The 22,107-nt window shown below is 46.7% G+C and overlaps 1 protein-coding gene and 1 non-coding gene across 7 annotated transcripts in view; both read left to right on the plus strand.

The window, feature by feature from the left end:
* Kdm3 (Lysine demethylase 3) overlaps positions 1-20,112 on the plus strand; it is a 368,071-nt gene extending 347,959 nt beyond the window's left edge. For 4 of the 6 annotated variants that reach the window (XM_076438307.1, XM_076438302.1, XM_076438303.1 and 1 more), the window contains 9 exons: positions 8,337-8,723; positions 8,856-11,027; positions 12,699-12,921; positions 13,816-14,225; positions 14,316-14,517; positions 14,765-14,913; positions 15,121-16,558; positions 16,653-16,908; positions 16,989-20,112. In XM_076438307.1, the coding sequence (XP_076294422.1) occupies positions 8,337-8,723; positions 8,856-11,027; positions 12,699-12,921; positions 13,816-14,225; positions 14,316-14,517; positions 14,765-14,913; positions 15,121-16,558; positions 16,653-16,908; positions 16,989-17,301 (5,550 nt within the window). In that variant the 3' untranslated portion in view covers positions 17,302-20,112. The remainder of the gene's footprint in view (positions 1-8,336; positions 8,724-8,855; positions 11,028-12,698; positions 12,922-13,815; positions 14,226-14,315; positions 14,518-14,764; positions 14,914-15,120; positions 16,559-16,652; positions 16,909-16,988) is intronic. The other 2 variants (XM_076438306.1, XM_076438304.1) reach the window with 2 other exon arrangements.
* LOC143216041 (small nucleolar RNA SNORD36) lies at positions 13,668-13,739 on the plus strand. The gene has a single exon (XR_013010500.1). It is a non-coding gene; the product is annotated as a small nucleolar RNA SNORD36 (small nucleolar RNA).
* Positions 20,113-22,107: the final 1,995 nt, after the last annotated feature.

Consider the following 22,107-nt stretch of genomic DNA (forward strand, 5'->3'; position numbering starts at 1 on the left):
TCTCCCTGAATTTCTGACCGCAATATTTAAATCCTAGATTCGCAAGAGTGTCGTAATTTTACACGTGGGAAATTAAGTTTGCGCATATCGTTATTTATGACCAGACTGCGGATTTAATTTCCAGTTCATTTAGTTTCCAGAATTATTTCTTGTTAAAGTTAGTCGAAATTCCTTGAAATTAACGTAGAAAATGGTGGCGTATAACTGTCACGCATATGTATAATCGAATTAATAGAATATTGTGATTACGAAGAGGCTTGTCATTTGGATTCGAGTTGCCTCGGAATACGAAATCTCAGAGGCGGCAAGTGAAACGGACAAATTAGAGTAGCTTTCGCAAAGATGATCCAGCGAGGAGCGGCGTGTAAGCTGCTGGTGCTCGATCGCACGCACACGCCGACCAACAAAAAGCAGATTAAACGTCACGGGTTAAGAGTTCAGGAAGAGAAAGTCAACGAACCAATGGCAGCCGGCCCCTGATTGAGCCTGAATGCCGCGTTCTGGCTTTTATTACGTGCAATCGCTCGGATTCGGACCCTCTCTCTCTCCATCTTTATTTTTCTGGCGCGAATCGCGCGTGTCTCGCGCCTTTAACAAGCGTTTTACGAGCTTTTGTCCGTGACTCTGCGCTCGCTCTGCACACCTTTTGTCAGGGGGCTGCAATATCACGCGCACAAAACGCCGCGCGTATAATGCCGTTGTACCCGCGGACAAAACGCGTGCGCGCCTGCAATCATGGCTGACACCGAGAGAGAAGAGAACGCTCTCTGTGACAGCGAACACACACCGTCAGCGATGTCTACTCGCCTCCTACTCCTCCACAGTTCTTATTGTCTGAGAGCGTTTTATCCATCGGCGGGACAGACACTGTTTCCGCTGAAAAGAACCGTTCGAGGAACTCTGTTCGGCGAGTCCTGGAAATGGAGCACCGATATGCCTGCTGATCACTGTGGATCTTCATGGATTTATGGCATTTATCAAATTTCCAAAGTTACGAACAGAATAGTATTGTTCTTCTATTTTTAGCATAAGACATTTTCATCTGATTTTTATGAAATGGCAGTCTACCGATGACTACACTGTAGATCTCTATACAGAATGAAAATTGTCTGCGAAATTACACACAATTCCCCTCTCCGCGACGCCTCTTCTCTCATGATTCATCTCCATTGAGAGGCCTCAGCATTTTTAACCTTAGTTCACGCGTTACCTACCGGCGATTATCTCGCAATTTTTCAAAGCCCCATGGTCCATGGCTAATGACTTTTTAATGACTCCTTCAACAATTTCAATTGTGAGTCAACAACTCGCATCCATAACGTAAGAATTTCCAAATAGCATTCTTGGTAAACTGTGCGCACTTCAACGTCAGTCCTGTACAAAAGACTGTCCCGTATTAATTGGAAGAAAGCGAACTCTCACCGGATACGAGGCGGAGCACGGTTTCCTACTGTGCAAAAATTGCGAAAGCAACTATGTAGGTGGTGCGACAGGGTATCGAAGCGAATGAACAGCGTTTCGTCCAAGGATAATAAAACCGTGCTGGTTTTATTGATTGCCGGGTGTCGGCCGGAGCGATATTCCCGTAGACCCGTGTCTCGTTCCCTCTTCTTCCTCTCTCTTTCTGTGTAGCTGGCGGTTCTTCCACGTCACGCTTTTTAAACGTGCATCAATTTGCCCGTGTTTCGCAACGAGCAACGGCGGCGGCGGCTACGTGCATGTGTTTGCATCGTCGAGCTCGTCTCGTCTTAACGAGCGCAACGATTCATGCCGTGCGAATTACGGGCGAGAGAATCTAGCCTGGAACGGGCTGAGTCATCGCGCGCGAATTTCTTGTCGGACATTGCGATCGGATCGGATCGAATCCGGCGAGCGTGTTACGCGTCAACGTCGACGACGCGTATCGCGTTCGGGAAACACCGATGAACGATCTTCCTCGTATAGATGGAGCACCGGATGACCGTGTTGTTTTCCTCGAAAAACTACAGTTGTACAGAAATCGGCGATTTCCGGCTCTCAGAACGGCCCGATCTCCCCGATACACAATTCACGAAAGCTGATAAACATGAGGGACCACCTCTGCTTCGAAAACAATGGGAGAGTAACAGATTAGAAGTCACCTCGAATTAAATACTTGCTGTGTTGAGTTCAGCAATTTTCATAATTAAAACGTGCTTCACGATTTTCTGTATAAGCAGATAGTAGACATATTTCCAGTTTAGTAAGATTATTAAGAGAAATATAGACGTCTATGTAGCCAGATGAAGGGAGGGAGCACGAGTGCGAACGGTGGGGAGCAGCGTCGTAGAAGGGGAAGCTAGAGTGGGGACACTAGTCTTAATCTGGCTCCTGTAACGAATGGAATATTTATTTCCCATAAAAATCCGCTGCTGACAAGGCAATCAACGTGTTGACGTTAAATTTAATTGAAGATTGATCTGCTGAGAACATGTTCGAGAGGCAGTATCTCGTTCACGCGAACCCTTTTCGAGCAGGAAAGGTTTCGGTTTGTTTATTTTCGTGGCTGACTCGTTTTCACGAAATTTCCAGAGAATCTACGTGGACGAGTTCTACCCGGTATGGTTGTTCAGCAGTTAATTAACTCGTTCGCGAGCGGTCGCGTGCAGTCTGCGCTCAAATACCGGACAGCAAGACGACGTAACGAGTCTGAACACGCGGTCGACGCTCATGGTACATAGTACAGTGACTCACACGTTTGTTCGCATGCTTTCGAAACGGCAATTAAACGTGAAGATTGTTCTGCGTTCTTCCCATCACTGTTTACTTTGTCGTTTCTCTCTCTCTCTCTCTCTCTCTCTCTCTCTCTCTCTCTCTCTCTCTCTCTCTCTCTCTCTCTCTCTCTCGCTCTCTGTGTCATATATTTCTCAACGTAAACACGAAATCTCCGACTTCATGGGCGAATTAGGCGCGAACAAACGTGTGAACAAACGTCGAGACTCGTTGAAATTGTGGCAGAGCACTTTTGGTGGACCGAACTTTATTACTGAACTGCGGATTTCGTGCGTTCATGGCAAAAATGGAAAGAGTACAAATATTAACACAAACTTACCGAGCACTAAAAATGATCGAAATGTTTTAGCTTACAAAAATGACAAGGTTCTATTTATTTATGTTTCGTGCAATTTAATACAATATGTGCTTGGATGGAGAAATTTTTATTTTCCACAAGTGTCTAGTTATGAATACGATCATCGGTCTAGTCGTCGTCTTCGAGACGCAGACGTCTCGATCTCGACGGCAGATCAAAAGCGTCGAATATACATATGTAATGGGAAAGCGGAGGACCAACGCGGAATGTTCCGCTTCTAACGCGCGACGAAAATATCCGGTGGTCTCGTCGTAAATGACGGGACGGGAGAAGAAAGTCAAGCCAATCGCAAGGCGAGAAAACGTGTGTAATACCGTTCACTCCGGTCCCCGCTGTACATATATAAAAGTATAAAAATGTCGGACAAAAATAGAGCGTGAAAATCCAGCTAACGAGAAAGAATCGCTTTGTCCGAGAAAACCGTGGAGAAAGTAAAAATCCTCGCAAATAACTTTCCACTGACTGATGAACACAAGCTTGGCACACACAGACGCACGTACACACACAATATAAGGAACAAATGAAATTCTGTAAAACATTTTCACACGAAAATCCAAAGGGATTGGTAAACAAGAATTTAGTAGCGAGTCGTGTGTCAATCGCGAATTATTTCATTAACTTCTCCGGCAGGGAACATTGACATTGGCCGTCCGGCAGAAATACTCTCGGCGCTTTCCAATTAATGAAACCGAGTATACTTTAATCGTTATCGCGGCTCCCTCTCGAATCGAACCGGTCGCATCGAGCGAGAGACAGCCGCTTTCACATCTGCGAGCGGGCCCCTGGTTTGTTCGAGGAATTCGAGGCCTTGGGGCCCGGCTCGATCGAGGAGAACAGTGCGCGCCATTATTATCGGCGGCGAGCTACTGCTGCTACATTAATTATGTAATTGCATGCCTGCCCGATGACAAGCTCCGGCGAGAGAGCCAGTGACATTTTCCAACGATGCAAATGCACGCGGATGCAGTTCGTTTTTTTTCCCCCTTCTTCTATGCACCGCCGGTCGGTCGGTCGGTCGGTTTCGCCTCGATTATCCAACGATCCCGAGCAGCATTTCCATTTTGTTTATCCGGGCGCGACGCTAATTGAGCCCCGGGCTCAACGTTTAATCACACCGCCCCCGTTTCCGCGCGTTCGATTAAAATCGCACGCTCCCGTTCCCGCACTCGCCAACACGCGAACACGTTAATCAAATGCTTTCGAAAACACGCTGTTTTCCGAAGAACCATTTTCTTCGATCATCTTGTTTAATTGCTGCACCGATGTTCACTCCTTCGACGAAACCGGTCGTTATAGCTGCACTTCGACGCCTACCAATCTTCATAAAAGTTATTTCATTCTATCAAATGCTACTATGTAGCAGTATGTGACGCTAGTAGGTAACGTGTTAGACCAAATACTGTTATAAGCATAACTGATCACACACACTTTAAATGCGAATAACGTTTTTATGAATGGACCAAACGACTTCAATTTCTCTGTAAGGCTAGAAGAATTAATTCAGTAAATGGCGTCTAAAAATATGTTGAAAAAATGCATTTGGTCGGAATTGTGAAAAACAATAGTAAACGATTGACGCTTCGTTTCCGAGAAAGACGAGTTTGAAAATGCAGCGAATACACGTGCTATTGCATAGGAATCGTCTGACGTGTCTGACCATGATCCACCAATTCTACTTTTTGCATATACTAAAACGCGCGAACCTGGCGCAACTTTAAACTCGATTTTACTCGAAAACGAAGCGTCAAACGAAAAAATGTTATTCCTTTTTTTCGACTCATCTTTACATGTAGTATCACCCCCTGCATATTATGTATACGATTATAATGTTACTGTTAGTAGGTCAGAGCATATCTAGCATATACAGCTATTTATTAAAAAACTATTGAGCCCTATTACTAGCCCTAAACTTGAAAATCAATTTTGACTAAGATCTATTAAGCAAACCAAATTTTATTAAGATCTACAGAATGTTAGATGTTACAAGATGTTTCTATTCTTGTATTATTAATAGACTGCGGATCTTTATGCAAAGTAAAAAATGTTTGCATCGACTGCAGGACACAGGAGCCAAATAAAAATTGTATTCTCCTTTTAATTATCCTATCAAGCTGAAATTAATACACTGATGTCCTTAAATCTTCTTAATTCGTCCACTGCTTTAAATTGTACGTGTCCATTTTCGTCATAAATGCATAAAATCCGCAGTCTAATTATTAACTAAGTTGTTCCAATTTTCGTGTTAAATAACCTGCAAACATCCTCTCTCTTCTCGCGCCATTAAAACAACAGCTGCAAGAATTCCCGAACAAATTTCCAAGGATGCGACGAGTGTTAAAGCGATTAGCTAGATTGAAAACGCCGGCTTTCTTTTCTTTTATTCATAGATTGACTCGAAACTGGACGCGAAAGCGAAAATTAATTAGCCGAGCTAAACGGAACGTTTAATTACGAGATCATCGAGGCGTCTCGCCGTGATCCATGTATCGCGAAGACGACGCGTAAGAAGGATATCGACGGTCTCGAGAGTCCCTTTCACCGAGTTGTTCAATCTCCCGTTCCTATCTGTAAATAATTACTTAGTTAATGGGTTAAACAATTGGTCGCTTTGAATCCCCCACGGCAGTCCACGGCTTCCCTTTTCTTTTCGCGGAGGTTTCGCTCACCCCTCGAGGCCACCACGTTCAAAATGGCCGCACCCGATAATATTCCGGCATTTGTTATTTACCGGGCTGCGGGCTGCGTGAAAAGGGGACGTATTAACGCCGGGGGTAGCTCGCACAAAAGAGGAACTCCGAGGCAAGTAAATCAACCCCCATCTCCCTCTCTGGCGTTTCAACCCCCTCGCTTCAATTAATCCGCGTTCGCCGATTCGACCCTCCGACCGCAGAAAGAAACTCCTCTCGCTGGTCCGTTTCGGTTTTAATGTCGCGGATGTAGGGAATGGTCGGATTGTATTTTACACCTGCCGGTTCGTTTCGAAAGAGATCCGGTAATCCGAAGCTCGGGGATTGAAATTTGACTTGTTCGTCCACCTATTCAATTTTCAATGAGACTCGATAGAATTTAGCTTCCAATGAAATTTTGTAGACAGGAGTCTTGGACATAAATTACTTCACTAAATTTATATTCAGTAATTCTACGATCACACGATACATGACAACGATCACAGTATTTCTCAACTGTTCGAAATGGGTTTAGTAGTAATAAAAACAACACAATATCTATCACAAAATAAAAATGCTCTACCCCAGTTACAACAAACTGGAGTGAATTTCATTTTCTGTACTTCTAAATGTTTCTGTCATGTTTGCTATTTTAAATTACACTAATTTTTCTCACGATTGCATAAAAGCCGCTCTAAATAGAGGTCAGGCTATACTACACATACACGGGACAGACTATGATTCAGAATTCCGTGAGTAATAGAGGTTCAAGGGCCGGATGCAGTTTGATATCTCGCCTATTCAATTTGATCATAGCCGAATAAAAACCGCAGTGTAATTATAATTAGCCAATTTCAATCGTTCGGCGAAACACGAAGAAGAGAGTAAATTAATGAAAGACACGTTGCTGAAGCGATAAGAAGAGGTTCGATCGTTTCTCTTGGTTTTAATGGGGTTCGAACGAACCAATCGTCGAGACATTATCCACGTCGAGGGGTCTCTCTCTCTCTCTCTCTCTCTTTCTGCGAAGAAAACATGGTTGTTCGATCGTAATCGGGAACGTGACACGGTAGTATTCGGCGTGTCGAAGCGGCTCTCACCGTGACTCACTGGCCGCTGTTTGCGATTCGTTTTATCAGCGTCGAGTCTCGTGGCCTGATATCTCGACAATTTGAATTCCTGCTAGCCGCGTCACGCGGTTTTGTCTTCCCTGATCGTGCACAGTTGGCCGATGATTCAGCAGACCGGCGAGGCGCGCTGGGTGTGCTGTTTCAGCCTCGTCGTGTATCCTCTATTTAGATTCGCTGAACTTTGAGATTCGCCGAAGTCACGAGGCGTTCGTCGCGGACGTGCAAGAAAATCCTGACGAACACCTTCTGTTTCCGCCGACCGGGATTAGGAGAGCACTCGTGTGCGTATCTGTCTGTGCGTGTATGTGTCTCCATGCGTGTCTCTCCGTGTGTACACTCGTATTTATCACTGTTGTGTACGTGTGTCTATCGGTTGCACGTGGAAAGTACCAGTCACGCAGACGCGTCTTATCGGTTTCGCAAGTTCCACATAATACGATTCCGGCTCGTATGGCACGCACATTCGTGCATATCAATGAAAAACGATAACAGTCTGCGGAATAATAGCTGGCAGGAAATATGGAGTCGTTCGCGAGAACTATTCGAAGCCATTATCTCCTTCGAACAGCGTGTGTGTGTACAGGTTTCTCGAAATAAAGTGTCGCGGCAAAACCAGTCGGGAAACAAGACCGGTGGTTTTCAGTTGAAATAGTTGAAATAGTAAACAACAATTTTTCCCGGTATAAATGAATTTCTATCGGATCAGAATCATTTTCGAAATTGATCTAGAGTGTCGCTTATCGCGAACCACTCCAAGATCTCGGCGAGGCAGCGTGCTCTCGGTGGGTGGAGTGTCGGATCGAGGCGTTGCACTCTGGTCCGTGTCAGTGTCAAAAATAGTCCGGCCGAGAATAAACACATATTTGCCGTCGAACCTGGCAAAACGGTCGCGTCAGCTCCCGTAGCACGCTTTCGTCGTGTCAGTATCGCGGGAATGCGTTTCCGTGGCCGACGCGTAGCGTAGTCGAGGCGGCCCGACTTGAATTCAGAAAATGAAGTGGTGAAACCGGCGCTGAAATTGCAATGTTCTATTCTGGATTTCCGTCTTCTATTTCCTGAGGAATCGCTCCTCGAATGTTCTCCCAACTGTAATCATACACCCTGAAACCCATTTTCCCCTTTTAGAAGCAATCTGACTTGAACTGACAAAATAAAGTGGTGGCAATCGAGAATAGAACATTGCGCTCTCAGCGTTCTATTTCCTGAAAAATCGTTCCTCAAATTTTCACCCGACTGTAGTGTCGAGCACACGGCGCAGTTTCAAGCCTGAAATCCTTTTTGCCCTTTCACCGCGTGACGAATGACAACGCCGGCGCGAAAATAGCGTGCGTTCGGACGACTATACCGTACGAACAGGGAAAGGGCGTGACGAGATGTTTCGCCGTTGACGCGTCGAACCGCGAAACTGATTGGCAGTATTTATTGAAGTAGGTGTCTCATGTTCCACAGAGAAACATGCAGTCGACCTCGATGGCGTGGAACACGTTCATCCCGCTGCCGCCGCCGGGTAGCAGAACGCACGGGGCCCCACACTCGGGAATGACGGCGCACGTGGGTCATCATCATCCAGGAGCGGGCGCTGGCACTCCGCATCAGGTCACCGTAGCGCAGCAACAGCAACGGGAACGAGAAGAACGAGAAAGAGAAGCGAGGGAACGGGACGCGAGGGAGCAGAGGCAGAGGGAAACCGAGAACCTGGGTATGAGGGAACACCTGGCCGTGGCCGAGAGGCTGCAGAGGCAAGCCGAGGCCAGGGATCATGTTGCGGCTCAGCAGAGGGCTGCTTACTATGCAGCCACAGCACCTCAGACTCAACAGGTATGCGATCTTTACATGCTCCTTAGTTTCGACACGAGATCCCACTCCTTCGAGCTGAACGAATCTCAGACCAGAACACCACGAAAATCGACCGAACTCGAGTACCCTAACTAGAACACTTTTCTGTCCCAGGTGTCAAGACCATCGAGCGTACCTGGCAAAGTCGACTACCCACCTCCGCCGGCGCATTCGAGAACGTCGAAGTCGTCGCTTCCAGTCAGTGGTCTTCACGAGAAACCGCCGCAGGTGGTAGGTCCGTCGCACAGTTCTCTGCCGAAGGTGGAGCCGAACGTGGGCCTGTTCAGTTACTCGACCTACCAGCCGCAGACGACGTATATGCACGACATCAAGGTGAAGAGCGACGTGGTGCAGTCGCACAAGTCCGGGAACAAGGGCGGTTTGGCCGGAGGTCTGGACAGGGACCACCACGGCAGAGAGGTACTGCAGAATCCGCCGTCGTTATTGTCGGACCACAAGAGCTCGGTGATCGTGAAGAACGAGGGTAGAGAGTTGCCGAAGACGCCGGTGTCGCAGCAGCACTCCTCGCCGAGCCCGAAGATGATGCCGTATCTGAACGTGCAGTCGGTGGCACCTCAGCACAAGCCGTACGAGTACCGGAGTCCCACGCAGAGTCCTCACCACCTGCACCACCTTGACGGCGCGATGCAGGCAGCGAAGAGCATACCTCAGGGCCACCACAGAAGCGGCAGTGGCTCGACGACCACAGCACAGTTACCGAGCCCGCACGGGCACCCACCGCACTCGCACAATCGACAGTCACCGCACGCCCAGCATCCTCATCAGCCACCGCATCCGTCGCCGCCCGAGCCACGTTATCTGACAAGGCCGGAATCAGGGTTACCTTACGCCGCTGCCAAGTCCTCGTACCCGTATCCGCATCCACATCCGCCCACGGCCTCGCCGACGTCCCATTACACAGCGCCGGCCGGCTCGAAGCCAAAAGTGAGCAGCCCGGCGCCGCCACACATCTACGGGAAACCGACCGGGATCATGACCGGCACGCCGGTCTGCCGGGCCTCGGAGCCGGCAGTCGCCGCGCCGATACCTCTCACCTCGAAGGCCGGTAGTTCGCCTTACCAGCAAGTGCCTCATCATCACGGGGCGCCACCGCCACCCCTGCCGCCGCCAGCTCACAGCAGATCCGTCTACGATCCGAGAGGTTTCACCGGGTCCATGCCAGCAGCGAAGCTACCGCCCCCGCCGTTGCACGGTTCACCACCTACGGCGGCATCCGCGCCGCTTTCGAGGCCGATCGCCCATCCCGCTCATCATACCAGCCCTCATCAGCAGCCCGGACAAACGGTGCAGCACGCGCAGCCCCCGATCAACACCACCTTCCAAACGCAGCCGCTCGACCTCGGCGTCGAGAGGTCCGGCTCGCCGAAAAGGAAGGCGCCAACCCCTTCGTTGACCGAAAACTCGGGCCAACCGGTGTCCCTCGAGGTCTGCAAGAAGCGCAGGACCGAGGAGCAGCAACCACTGCCCCTACAATGCGTCGGTCCACCGATCTTATCCCGAGTCAGCGAACCCAGTCCGCTGATCGCCTCGGCTGCCACCTCGATCACCACCGTCGTCAACACGGCCGCTCTCCTAGCGCAGCCTAACAGCCAAGCTCAAGAGCGCACCATGGCTGCTGTCAGTCCCGCGCCAAGAACAGCTAGTGGTGACGGTTCCGTCAGGCCCGCCAGCACAGGCAGCGTCAGCTCGCTGAACCCAACAGTGAGCGCGGCCCCCAGTCCTGCGCCAATACCCAGCCCTGCCCCTTCAACCGCACCCAGTCCTGCACCCAGCGCACCCGGAACCCCGGCCAAGGCGAACGCCAGCACCGTCGACAGCGAGAAGTCCAACAGCCCCGCGCCCAGACCACCGAGCAGCACCAGTTATCCCGGTCACAAGCTGAAGAAGGCCTGGTTGCAGAGGCATTCCGGCGAAGACGGTACCGAAGACACTACCGGCGTCGTAGGCAGCGGATCCTGCGTCACCTTGCCCCTCAACATCTCCCAAGCCACCTCGCAACCGCTCAACAGCAAGGAACGGGACTCCTCGTCGAATAACAGCAACACCACCACCACCTGCATGCCCTCCGCCGTAAACTCAATTCATAATATCGGTAGCATGGCGGTGAACAGCATCAACAAGAGCAAAGTAGCCTCGAAAGGAGGCCGAAAGTCCACCAACAAAGAGTCACTCAATGGTCACGCGACCGACTCGAAGAACCTGCAAGAGGACTCGTCCAGCAGCGACCCGGACCGGAAGTCGCCGCCGAAAAGGAAGCCACCCAAGGTATCTATATGGATCGTATTTAACGGGACGTTTCATAACTGGCTAAAGAGAGCGTGCACTGGTGATCGCACTGTTCAACAAATTGTAAACCTTATTTTACGTTTCCATTGGACAGAGTAGATTTTCGTCGCCTAATTTTGAATATGTCGAATTTTCGAAATTTTTCTGTCCTGTGTTGCCTAATTGGTGTTGAACAGTGTAATCGGATCGTTGACAATGCGAAAATCGTGACAATGTATCTTTTATTCCCGTTATGAAACATCCTGTGTTCCAGTCTTGGCTTTTCTTAGCCGGCTGTTTACGTCTAGGAAGACTATGATTTCGCCGTTGCACGCGTTATAGTACCATTGCATGTGCGAATAGATTATACCTCGTTAATTGCCAGGCCGAAGTAATTGCCGCTTCGTCGGTACAGTATTTGTTCTCGAGCTCCTTTTTCTTTCGCGCAAAAGAAAGTAAATTGGGCGTGCAGAAATTCGTATATAGCTCCATTTCCAAGAAAAACAGACATTCGACTGTTTTGGTTGGTCATTATTTATGTACTATTGCAGAAACGAATGTGCACGTAACAGGTGGATTTTTGAAATTCATTTCCTTGGTAATGTAGGAATTTCTTTCTCTGCTTTTTACTTATTTTTTCGTACGAAATCACCTTCTCCCTATTGTTCTACAATTTTACGAATCACCTATATGTAAAAAGAATTTAAAAATTTTAAATCATAATTATTCCTCAATGATAAACAGTTTAAATAGGTGTTTGTCGTGAAAACTTTGGAAACAATTTAATTGAAATACCAAGTAAACACGTACAATTTTGAATTGAATTTTTTCGATGCTTTGATGAATCTTGTACTTTGAAATTTATTTAGAAAACGGAACAGGTGTCCGACCACGTTACGTAGTTTTTATTTGTTTTTCATATCGAGTAGGTATTTTTGAAAGTATAGGATGGTGATTGTTGTCTGAGCTTGGTAGAACGGTTGACCGTCGAAAAAATTGGAACGAACTGAAACGACCGTTATCGCAACTGTCGTTTCTCTATTGCGTGTTTGAATTTTCCGCTCGTTCCGGCGCCATTTTGATAACACAAACCACACGCAGGAAGAGGCGGTCTGCCTACGATATATCGGTGCAGTTATTTCTCGTTGATTAATCGAGCTTTCGAATTAAATATATGTGCCTTACGCGTTGCCATGATTCGTGTGAGGAGTGTGACGCTGAACGGATAAAAATGGTAATGCATAGATCATTTTTAATTCAAAATATTCGCTTTCTCCGAGAGAACATAACCTATCTACACATTGTCTAAAACACTCTCTCTTGCCGATTGTTTCCGCAGTCGTTTCTCGTCGATTGTTGTCTATAAACATTATCAATGCTAATGATGTTCGTTCAAATAATGTTTATTTATAAGAAAAACATTAATATTTCGTAAATATAGATTACCTATATATCTTCTTTTAGATTTAAGTTCCAATTTTTCTGCATGTGTTTAGAATAAAACCTATTTAGTTTCCCATTTCTTGGAGTTGCTTGTAGTAGGCCACTGTAAACAGAGTACACTAGTAAAGGAGCTAGAGCAGAAGCCACACAAGTCGATAGATTTTTTGGCAGTAGTTACGGCAAGAGCATGAACTTCCTGACTACTTAATAATCTGTGCCCTGTGGTAGGTAAAACGAAAGAAGGGCGCCGCACGGAGGCAGCAGACTACCGCGGAAGATCAGCGGAGACGAAAGGAAGACAAGCAAGTAGTAGGAACGGGTGTGGGCAGCGAGTCTAGCAACGAGAGCGAAGCTGGTTCGGCTAGTGACACCAGCGAACAGTTGGGTTCCATTCAACCTGCATCGAGGGTGCGCCATACCACGGCCAATTCCAACAATTCCTCGGGAAACGGTTAGTTGACGTAGCTTGTTGTAAATGGACTTCCCATCAGGTGAACTAACTATTCACTTGCAGGGTAAGTGGTCCGCGTTCCACGGTCATACGTTTACTCCTATCTATAGAGCTGTACGGGAACCCTAAAAACTCAGGAGTAAATGTTCAAATGAAATATATAAATATCTTTTTATCTATTCGCATGGGGGAGGCATGGGTGTAGGAATTTCTTTTGCAGCGGCAGTCTATAGAAGGTATGCATTTATTACAAAACCCCCATTGGGCTTCCCAGAATGGAGTCCTCTTTAAGAAAATTTTAATTAAAATTGTCAAGGGAATACAGGGATTTAAAATATATTTAAAATGTAATATTTTGATCCAATCACTGAAACTTTCAACATTTTCGATCGTCGAACATAACATCTAACTGTAAGGAATGGTTTTTGTAAGAATGGTTGAATGCCAAACAGAAAAGAAAACAGTAAACAAAATTTACACGACCTTTGTGATATTTGAACTTGAACAGGTAACACAAGACAAGCCAATGAGGATTTCATAACACAACAAACGTATTACACTTTCCATAGATTGCCATTCCAAAAGCGATTTTCACACCTGTGTCTGCCCCTTGAAACAGAAAACATACTGCTGCATTCATAATATTTTAACTCTTAACTTCCTGATACTCTTTAGGTTCGCGATGCTCTCTTTGTAATCCTGTTACGCACTTACCCTATTTCTTTGAATATTTCTTATTCCACTAAATTTATATGATGACATCAATTTCAATTGATATCCATGAAAGATAATACATGAGCTTTTTAACACTGAATATATTTATACACCCCACGTAAGCGATCGAACGACTGGTAGACAGCGTTATTTGAAGGAGATATGTTTTCTGTTTTGTAGGAAACAACAAGGAACCCAGGAAGCGAGGCAGGAGACCAAAGACTACGAAAGGTAATGAGTTAGGAGGCGAGGACCAGCAACCGCGGCAAAAGAAAGAGCGTAGAGATGACAGCACGAGCGGTGGTAATAGTGGGCCAGGTGGTAGCGGCGGAAGGGGTGATCCCTTTCGCAGGCCACCGATATCGCAATTAAAGAAAACCGGTGACAGCTGGTTGCAAGATGGTGCTTGTTTCGAGGTCGCCCCGAAATTGGCTAAATGTCGTGAGTGCAGATGGACACCGCACCAGCGCTCGAAAAATCTTCCACAAAATATTTTCTGCAGATTTTATGCATTCCGTAGATTACGGTACACCAAGACTGGGCAATTGGCTATAGCTGGGTTCAGCGACCCGCACAAGGATGCGTCTGAGGTGGGTTCACGGAAAATGGCCCTCAATATTAACCTTTTACCAATAAGAATTCTTGTAAACTATATTCCTTGTTTTCTTTTCGCGTTACAGGTAGATCTTCGGTTGTGGTTACCAGGGAAAGATAGTGTAGACTCAAAGAAAGATGAGAAATCTGATAAGAACGATAAAGAGAAAGCAGACAAAGAGGATCTGGACCTGGAGATGGCTCACCGACTGCTTCGGCAGGTCGGGGATCAGTTTTGTGATCTACTGCACCAAGAGAAAGACGCTCTCCAACAGCACAAGGCAGAAGGTAAGCATCGACCACTGAATCAATACCTTCCTGATGAGCAACGTCTTAAAATACAAGTCTGAAATGAACCCCGCATGTTCGGCAGTACCGTTGAAAACGATTCGATTGTCATAATATAATACCTTAATACTTTTGTTTTATTATATTTATCATTATACGTGTGTACCCACTACGTTCGCTTCTTTCGATTTCCTTTGATCGCATGGTTTAACGCTTCGCATATTCGATTGTTCCTTCACCTTGACAGCAAATTCGGGACTTGTAGACGGAACGGTAGCTTGGAAGCGAGTGGTTCAGGGTGTCCGAGAGATGTGCGACGTGTGCGAGACGACACTTTTCAATTATCACTGGGCCTGCGGTAAATGCGGTTTCGTTGTGTGCATCGATTGTTACAAGGTAAGAATCCTTTTGTTCACTCTTCTTCTACATTCCGGTATTCTTCCGTGACGCGATATCCGAAGAACGTGATGAAACGCAAAAGAATCGATAATTCCGTGATACGAAATTCAACGAGCTTTTTAACACTGAACGAAATAACAGTGTCGAACACGATACCGCTAATCTCCGGAGCACGATTGATTGATCCAATACTGTTCCAATCAGGGACGCAAGAACGGAACGACCAAGATTTGGGGTGAGAGCGGGAAGGACAGAGACGACTTCTCGTGGCTCTTGTGCACCAACCGACAAGTACACGAACCGGAACGGCTGATGCTCACGCAAATCATCGCCGGCGACAGCTTGGTACGTCTCGGGCAAAGACTGCACGAGTGCCGAGGCGAGTGGGGGATTCCTCAGCACTGCGGCTGCTCGTTGGTCGTTCAAACACCTACGAACGAGTATCTGCGTAGCCTGATCAAGGGCGACACGATGCCGGTGATGAACGGGAACGTGAAGCAGGAGGTGAAAGAGGAGAAGAAGGTGAACGAGTCGAACGGGTCCTCGGAGAACAAGACGAACGGGGAGGACAAGAACTCGCCGTTGAACTGGCTGGCGGACGTCGCGCTGCAGAACCAGGACAAGAACGAGAGCGGCTCGAGCTCGGACTCGGATGAGGATCGGGACGGTAACTACTCGACGTTACGGGAGCTGTTAATCCGGCCGTCGCACAAGTCGAACGGTAACGGATCCAGGTCGAACTCGCCGACGAACAACTCGAGCAACGCGAACGCTGCGTCCGGGAACAACGCGCAGAACAATGTGACGAAGTCGAGCAAGAAGTCCAAAATGGACACCCTGGACGAAGTGATCTCGAGCGTGATCGAGCACAGCGTGAAAAAGGAGAGGGAAGGTGGACTGGTGGATGACGAGAAGCCGCGGGAGTTGAAGCACTTCGTCAGGAGGTACAAATGGACGCAGAAGGGAAGGGAGCCGTTGCCAATACGGATCATGACGCTCACCGAGAGCAAGAGCCTCTACCCGGACGTGCCGCACTCCTGGCTCTGCGACGGCAAGCTGCTCAGGCTAAACGACCCGAACAACCCTAACAACTACAGAATATTTCAAGATCAGTGGAAACGGGGCCAGCCGGTGATCGTGTCGGACGTCGCCAAGGCCTTGGACATGAATCTCTGGCACCCAGACTCGTTCGCGAGGGACTTCGGCGACGAGAAAAACGATCTCATCAACTGCATGACCGGCAACCTGGTGCCGAACCAGCCGATGCGCAAGTTCTGGGAGGGATTCGAGCACTTCTCCAAGAGACTCAAGGATGAGAGGGGAAATCCCATGCTGCTCAAGCTGAAGGACTGGCCACCCGGCGAGGACTTCGCGGAGCTACTACCCTCGAGGTTCGCCGATCTCATGAAGGTCCTGCCGCTGTCGGAGTACACCCATCGGAACGGGAGATTGAACCTGGCTAGTCGACTGCCTGATTGTTTCGTCAGACCCGACCTCGGCCCGAAAATGTACAACGCCTACGGGTCAGCCCTGCATCCGAACAAGGGCACGACCAATCTTCACCTGGACATCTCTGACGCGGTGAACGTGATGGTTTATGTCGGGATTCCGAAGGACTCCGACAACGATGAACATGTTAAAGGTATGTAGAAGTAGTCTTCAGCTTTCATTTTTAGAAGTCCGTTTGTAGACATACGTTCAATGAGCTAACGGTACGGTGTATTTGGTGATTGCAGAGGCGTTGAGAGCGATAGACGAAGCAGGCTGTGATATCTTGACGAGGCGACGTGTCCGCGAACGTGCAGAAGCGCCCGGCGCGTTGTGGCACATCTACCAAGCCCGAGACGCCGATAAGATTCGAGATCTGTTGAACGCCGTGGCCTTGGAACGCGGGGCCCGTTTGGAACCTCATCACGATCCAATCCACGATCAGAGCTGCTATCTGGATGGACCGTTGCGGGAACGGCTGTACCGCGAATACGGCGTCGAAGGGTAATTATCTATTTGATTTGTGTAGGTTTTGTTTCAAGCCGCTGAACGGTTTAATAATGATTATGTTCTTTGCGTTGCAGGTACGCAATCGTTCAGTGCCTAGGCGACGCGGTGTTCGTGCCAGCAGGCGCGCCTCACCAGGTCCGCAATCTCCACAACTGTATCAAAGTGGCGGAAGATTTCGTCTCTCCGGAGAACGTGTCGCACTGTTTCCACCTGACGCAGGAGTTCCGAGCGTTGTCGGACACCCACACGAACCACGAGGACAAGTTGCAAATCAAGAACATCATTTACCACGCGGTGAAGGATTCCCTGACCGTTCTGTCGAACGTGAAGGAGGAGACACTTGCCAAGCCGAAGAGCAACAACGAGATCAAGAAGGAGGAGACGTAGCCCTAGGCCCCCTGTCGCGGTCGCAAGAGCCGTTGTTGATTACTTTGTTCGACGAGGAAATCTCACTGCGGTCCAGTGAGTGAGAGAGGAACCTGTTGCCGCCCCTCTGTGCTCTCCCGAAACGCGCGTTGCGTGAATACACACATTATACACACGCCCAACGCGAATCGAGAATTCGGGATGATCTGGGAGGATCCACGATAATGATTCGCGTATTTCCACCGGGGGGTAGAAAGAAAATAAGAAAAACCTGTACCGAGGTGCAAGAATTTGTTGTGATATTTGACGAGTAACTCAAAAGTTTGATTTAAATGGTTATTGGCTGAGCCAATGGAGTTGAGGAGCGTGATGATAAAATACCGCGACGATGGAAAAGGAGTATTCTCGTTGTTTCATTTGAATGTCCTTTTTACATATTATATATACATATATATAAATATATTTTTTTTCTGTTTCCTTTCTCGAGTAAACGCGAGCTGGGCGGACATGAAGTCCCCGGCGAGTATTTTGCATTGAAGCATTGGAGGCCGGTGACATAGACCGAGAATCGCGCACCGCGGCGTCCATTTACCATTGTGATACCGGGAATGAGGACTTTGGATCATACATTATTTGTAATTACTTATATCGTGCCTGTATTCAATACATACTGTCTATATTATATAAAATGTAGATAATCGATTTTACTGTGTAATGAATTCTTACTATAGCGAGTAAACGAGAGGATTGTCTAGAGGTACCTTTGTGCAATTAGATGTCGAATTATAAAAAATGCAGCGAGAACGTCGCTGAGCGATTATAAAAAAAAAGAACACAGACACATACACTGACACGAAGATTTGAAAAAAAATGAATACTTACAAAAGAAACAGAAAAAAGAGAACGTGTATACCGTTGTTTAGATTTTTTGGATCAGTGATAATCGTCGATCCCGTGACCGTGCTCTCGTGATCTGGTGCTTTTGGTATATTCGATTGTATTAAAGACAACAAAGAGGAGGATGATGTGGAACGATGATGATATTTCGAACAAGCGCTTTGCCAAAAAATGGCCGATATATGTTTCTCGCCTGCGATGCTCTCGCGAGCCGAGCGATAACGGCCGCGAGAACTTAAACACTGCCTAACCCGTTGTTCGCGTCAGTCCAAGATAACAGATAAAGTGACTCGGAAATTCATCGCGCGTTAATCTGTCTCTTTCTCTCTCTCTCTCCCTCCCTCTCTCGTTGCAGTGTTCGATGCAAACTCACGTGCGCGCGCGCGCACGATAAAAACGCGTCGTGTTTCGGTTTTTTGTCCTTCTTCTTCGAAAAATATATCGGCTATACGGAAGCAAAGTACGCGTTTCGCGGGAGGAAAAAGGTTTGTATCGCTTGTCGTTTTTAAAACAGAGGCATCAGAAATTTAACACAAAAAGTTGAATAAAAAAAAAAGCGGAACGCTTACAGATGAAGAAAATAATGTTCGTCGATATTAATTATATGTATATACATATACATATATATATATATATTAATCGTCTCCGAGACGACGCAAGATTGAGACACACGCCCTGTACAGACTATTGAATTTAATGTTTTTATAGATTGGATTTTGACGTTGTGGCCCAGTGATGCGACCCAGTAGCGAGGCTGGTGAGACAAACAAACCGAAAAAAAGAAAAAAACAAAAAAGAAAACTAAATGAAATGTGGAAAAGAAACGTGGAATCTGTTATTTTTGTCAAATCACGCAAATGAAAAACCGTCTATCCGATAGAACAGCGATAATCTAATTGTATTGTAATTAGTAACTAATAACTGTCATAAACGTTATTTAACGCGAGGTGTGAAGGGTGTGACATGCACACACACGACTCTCGAAGTGCCAATGTTTTGAACGACGTGGACATTCTCGCGTGGTTTGCGCGATGCGAACACGGATAAGAAGGGAAACGGATTTAGTCATGCAACAAAGCCGCAGATGAGAGGGCTCAGTTCCTATCATTTTTAGAACCGACGTTGTTCGCGTTATTCGCGTTCCAACGCGTCCGCCTTCGAAAGCCATCGTCGGCCTTGATGTTTTTGTTTTACTATTTCTTTATAAACCGTTCGTCACCAATGTCTCAACAATAAACTTTCGTTTCGTTCCTTCGTTTTATTTACAAACGCAGAAGTTTAAACGCAGCTGACGTCTTTCGAATGTCGAATGGTTTACATTTTTAAAAAAAGAAGAACGACGAGAACTTTCGAGAGCGGACACTTGCGCGTAATTCACCGTGACACGCTTATCGATCGTCGAACGATAGAACCACGGCTGGTAATCTCGAGACCTCGAGCCTCGCGGGCGAGAGAGGAGAACGAACACGAAGAAAAAGAAGAAACCGAAGAACAAATCACTGGAAAATATCCTGGAGACCCGCAATTTCTTTGATCTCAACATTCGTCTAGCATACAACGACTTGATTAAAAGTAATATTTAACGAGTAAATTTTTAAATATCCTTAGTGTCGATAAGAGTAACGTTAATGTTTACGGGAAATATGTAAGTGAACGGGACAGAGCAAGAAGAGGAACCGGCAGAAGTACCCTTTTATTGATTCACGAGCGTGTCGATGATGATGTTGATGCTGATGAAACGATGAACAATGATGATGATGATGATGATGCTGTATAAAGTTATAGAGAGGATGAGAAAGAGAAGCATACTCTGTGTATTATTGCTGCAGACAAAGCTATTATTTGTCCCCCACCTAAACCCCCTGTCCCCCCTACCCCGAAACCCGCTACGTGTATGTAAATACATTTATACATACATATATGTATACATATATACATATATAAATACGAAGAAAACCGTAGGATTAAGGGATACACACTCCACGAAACATGGACAAACAGGAAGAAGAAAAAATCATACACTTTACACGCGTAGATAGATAGTTTATTATACCATTATTAATTATTATTAATTATTATCATTATTACGATTAATTATTACGGAGGAATACCGATATTTAAATGTTGCTGAACTACGCGGCGAGATGAGAAGCACGATTTAAACGAACGAGCGAGAATATTGTGTAGTGTGTGCGAGCGAGCGAGCGTAAAAGAGAGAGAGAACGTTTCGAAATGATTGTTTATGTGTGCGAGTGAATTCGGGCGTGCACGTGAGTGTATGTTGTTTTTTTGAGCGAACTTCCGGAGGAGGATGCGCGAGAGAACAAGGGGCCGTGTATTGGGGGCGGAGTGGAACGGATGATCAGACAAATTGTACAGCCCTTAGCTCCTAACGAAATCTATCCACCCCCAAAAAAGTCCCGCACTACCCCACCACCGGCCGCCCCCAGTCATAGCAATTATGAACCGCGGGCCGGCAGGTCTGAGTATAATTTTTTGTACTGTGTAAATGTAAGAACATACGTTTGAATAAGAAAAATGTTTATATTACAAAAAACATGAACCGTGCACCAATCAATCGACCAGCCCCCTCATAGAGCCCACGGCGGATCCTCTAAATAGAAACCATGCGACAGAGGTGTGATTCGGCTGCTTAAATCTATGGTTCTAAGGAAGAATGCCGCACGTCATATATTTTCAATTTCGAGATATTGCCATTTAAAGTTTTAATCACTAATTCTGGCCTTCGGTTAAATTGAATTATTTTTTTGACCCTTTCGAATTTGTTTTCATGACCTGTTTTTTTGGTAAACACGTCAACCCTATGCTCTACAGCTCAATTAATGCATAAACTCAAATTTTTTGAAATCGTGACACGCGGCGTTTTTCCTTGCAACCACAGAAATGATATCTACCATTTACACAAAGTCCAAAATTGGTGAACGCTGCCAATCGCACTAAACCGTGAAAGACTATGCAAGAGTCCTCGTTATATCGATCCGAGTGAGCCACGTGTCTCCACACCTCTGTACGTTCACTCCTCTATTATCTTTTTTGCAGGAACCTCGTTAGCGGAGGTGGTCGATAAATTTTTCAGAGGAACCAGGCCGCACACGAACTTCGAAAGTTAATCTCATTATGGGACTTGTTGCTTCGAGACGACGACGCGGTAACTTGTTGCTCGTTGGCAAGGATTCAATAGCAATTTCTCACTTCTTTCACACAGCTCGGTAGTAAGGTTTCCCGAGACGTCAGTGACCTTGTAGTGGCTCGTGCGCGAAGATACTTGGCGTCTCACAAGTCCGGCCGTCATAAATGAATTTACAGCGATACACGTGGAAAGTGTTTCTCAATACGATATAAATAGTAGTGCGGGGGTGGTGAGGAGTTGTTGAAGCAACGCATCTAAAGTTAACGATGACGATAAAGAAGAAGAAGAAGAAGGGATAAGGAATCAGCTGGCATCAGTGGGAGTAGCTGTAACGTAAGAATGAGCAGAGGAAGAACTCGTTTTCCATTCATAGATCCCACACGTGTCCGCGGCGAAACTTTCTGATTCGAATTCGGGAAGCGTTTATCCGTCGAAGAAAAATGAGAAAGCTGACTAATCAATTCGTGAACGCAGCCACGTGCATTCAAACACGTGTCGATGTTCAACACATAGTAGTCTAATGTGTTCTCATAGTGCTCCCTTTGATTTTACACGGAATCCTACGATACTGAAGCAGTGTGACCGTGGAGCCTTTTGACGATGGCTATACACTGCCAATGATAGCATATATCCGGCGTGAGCAGGACAGACAACCGATAAAACTCGTGTAAATCTGTAGCTAATGGTATGTAGCGCGTGACAGACCTAACTGCTTTCGAAACACGATGATTACTCATCGCGCTCACTATTCCCAAGGAAGTGACAAATTAACCGAAGAG

The sequence above is a fragment of the Lasioglossum baleicum genome, chromosome 14 (assembly GCF_051020765.1).
Source record: "Lasioglossum baleicum chromosome 14, iyLasBale1, whole genome shotgun sequence".
Classification (NCBI taxonomy): Eukaryota; Metazoa; Arthropoda; class Insecta; order Hymenoptera; family Halictidae; genus Lasioglossum; species Lasioglossum baleicum.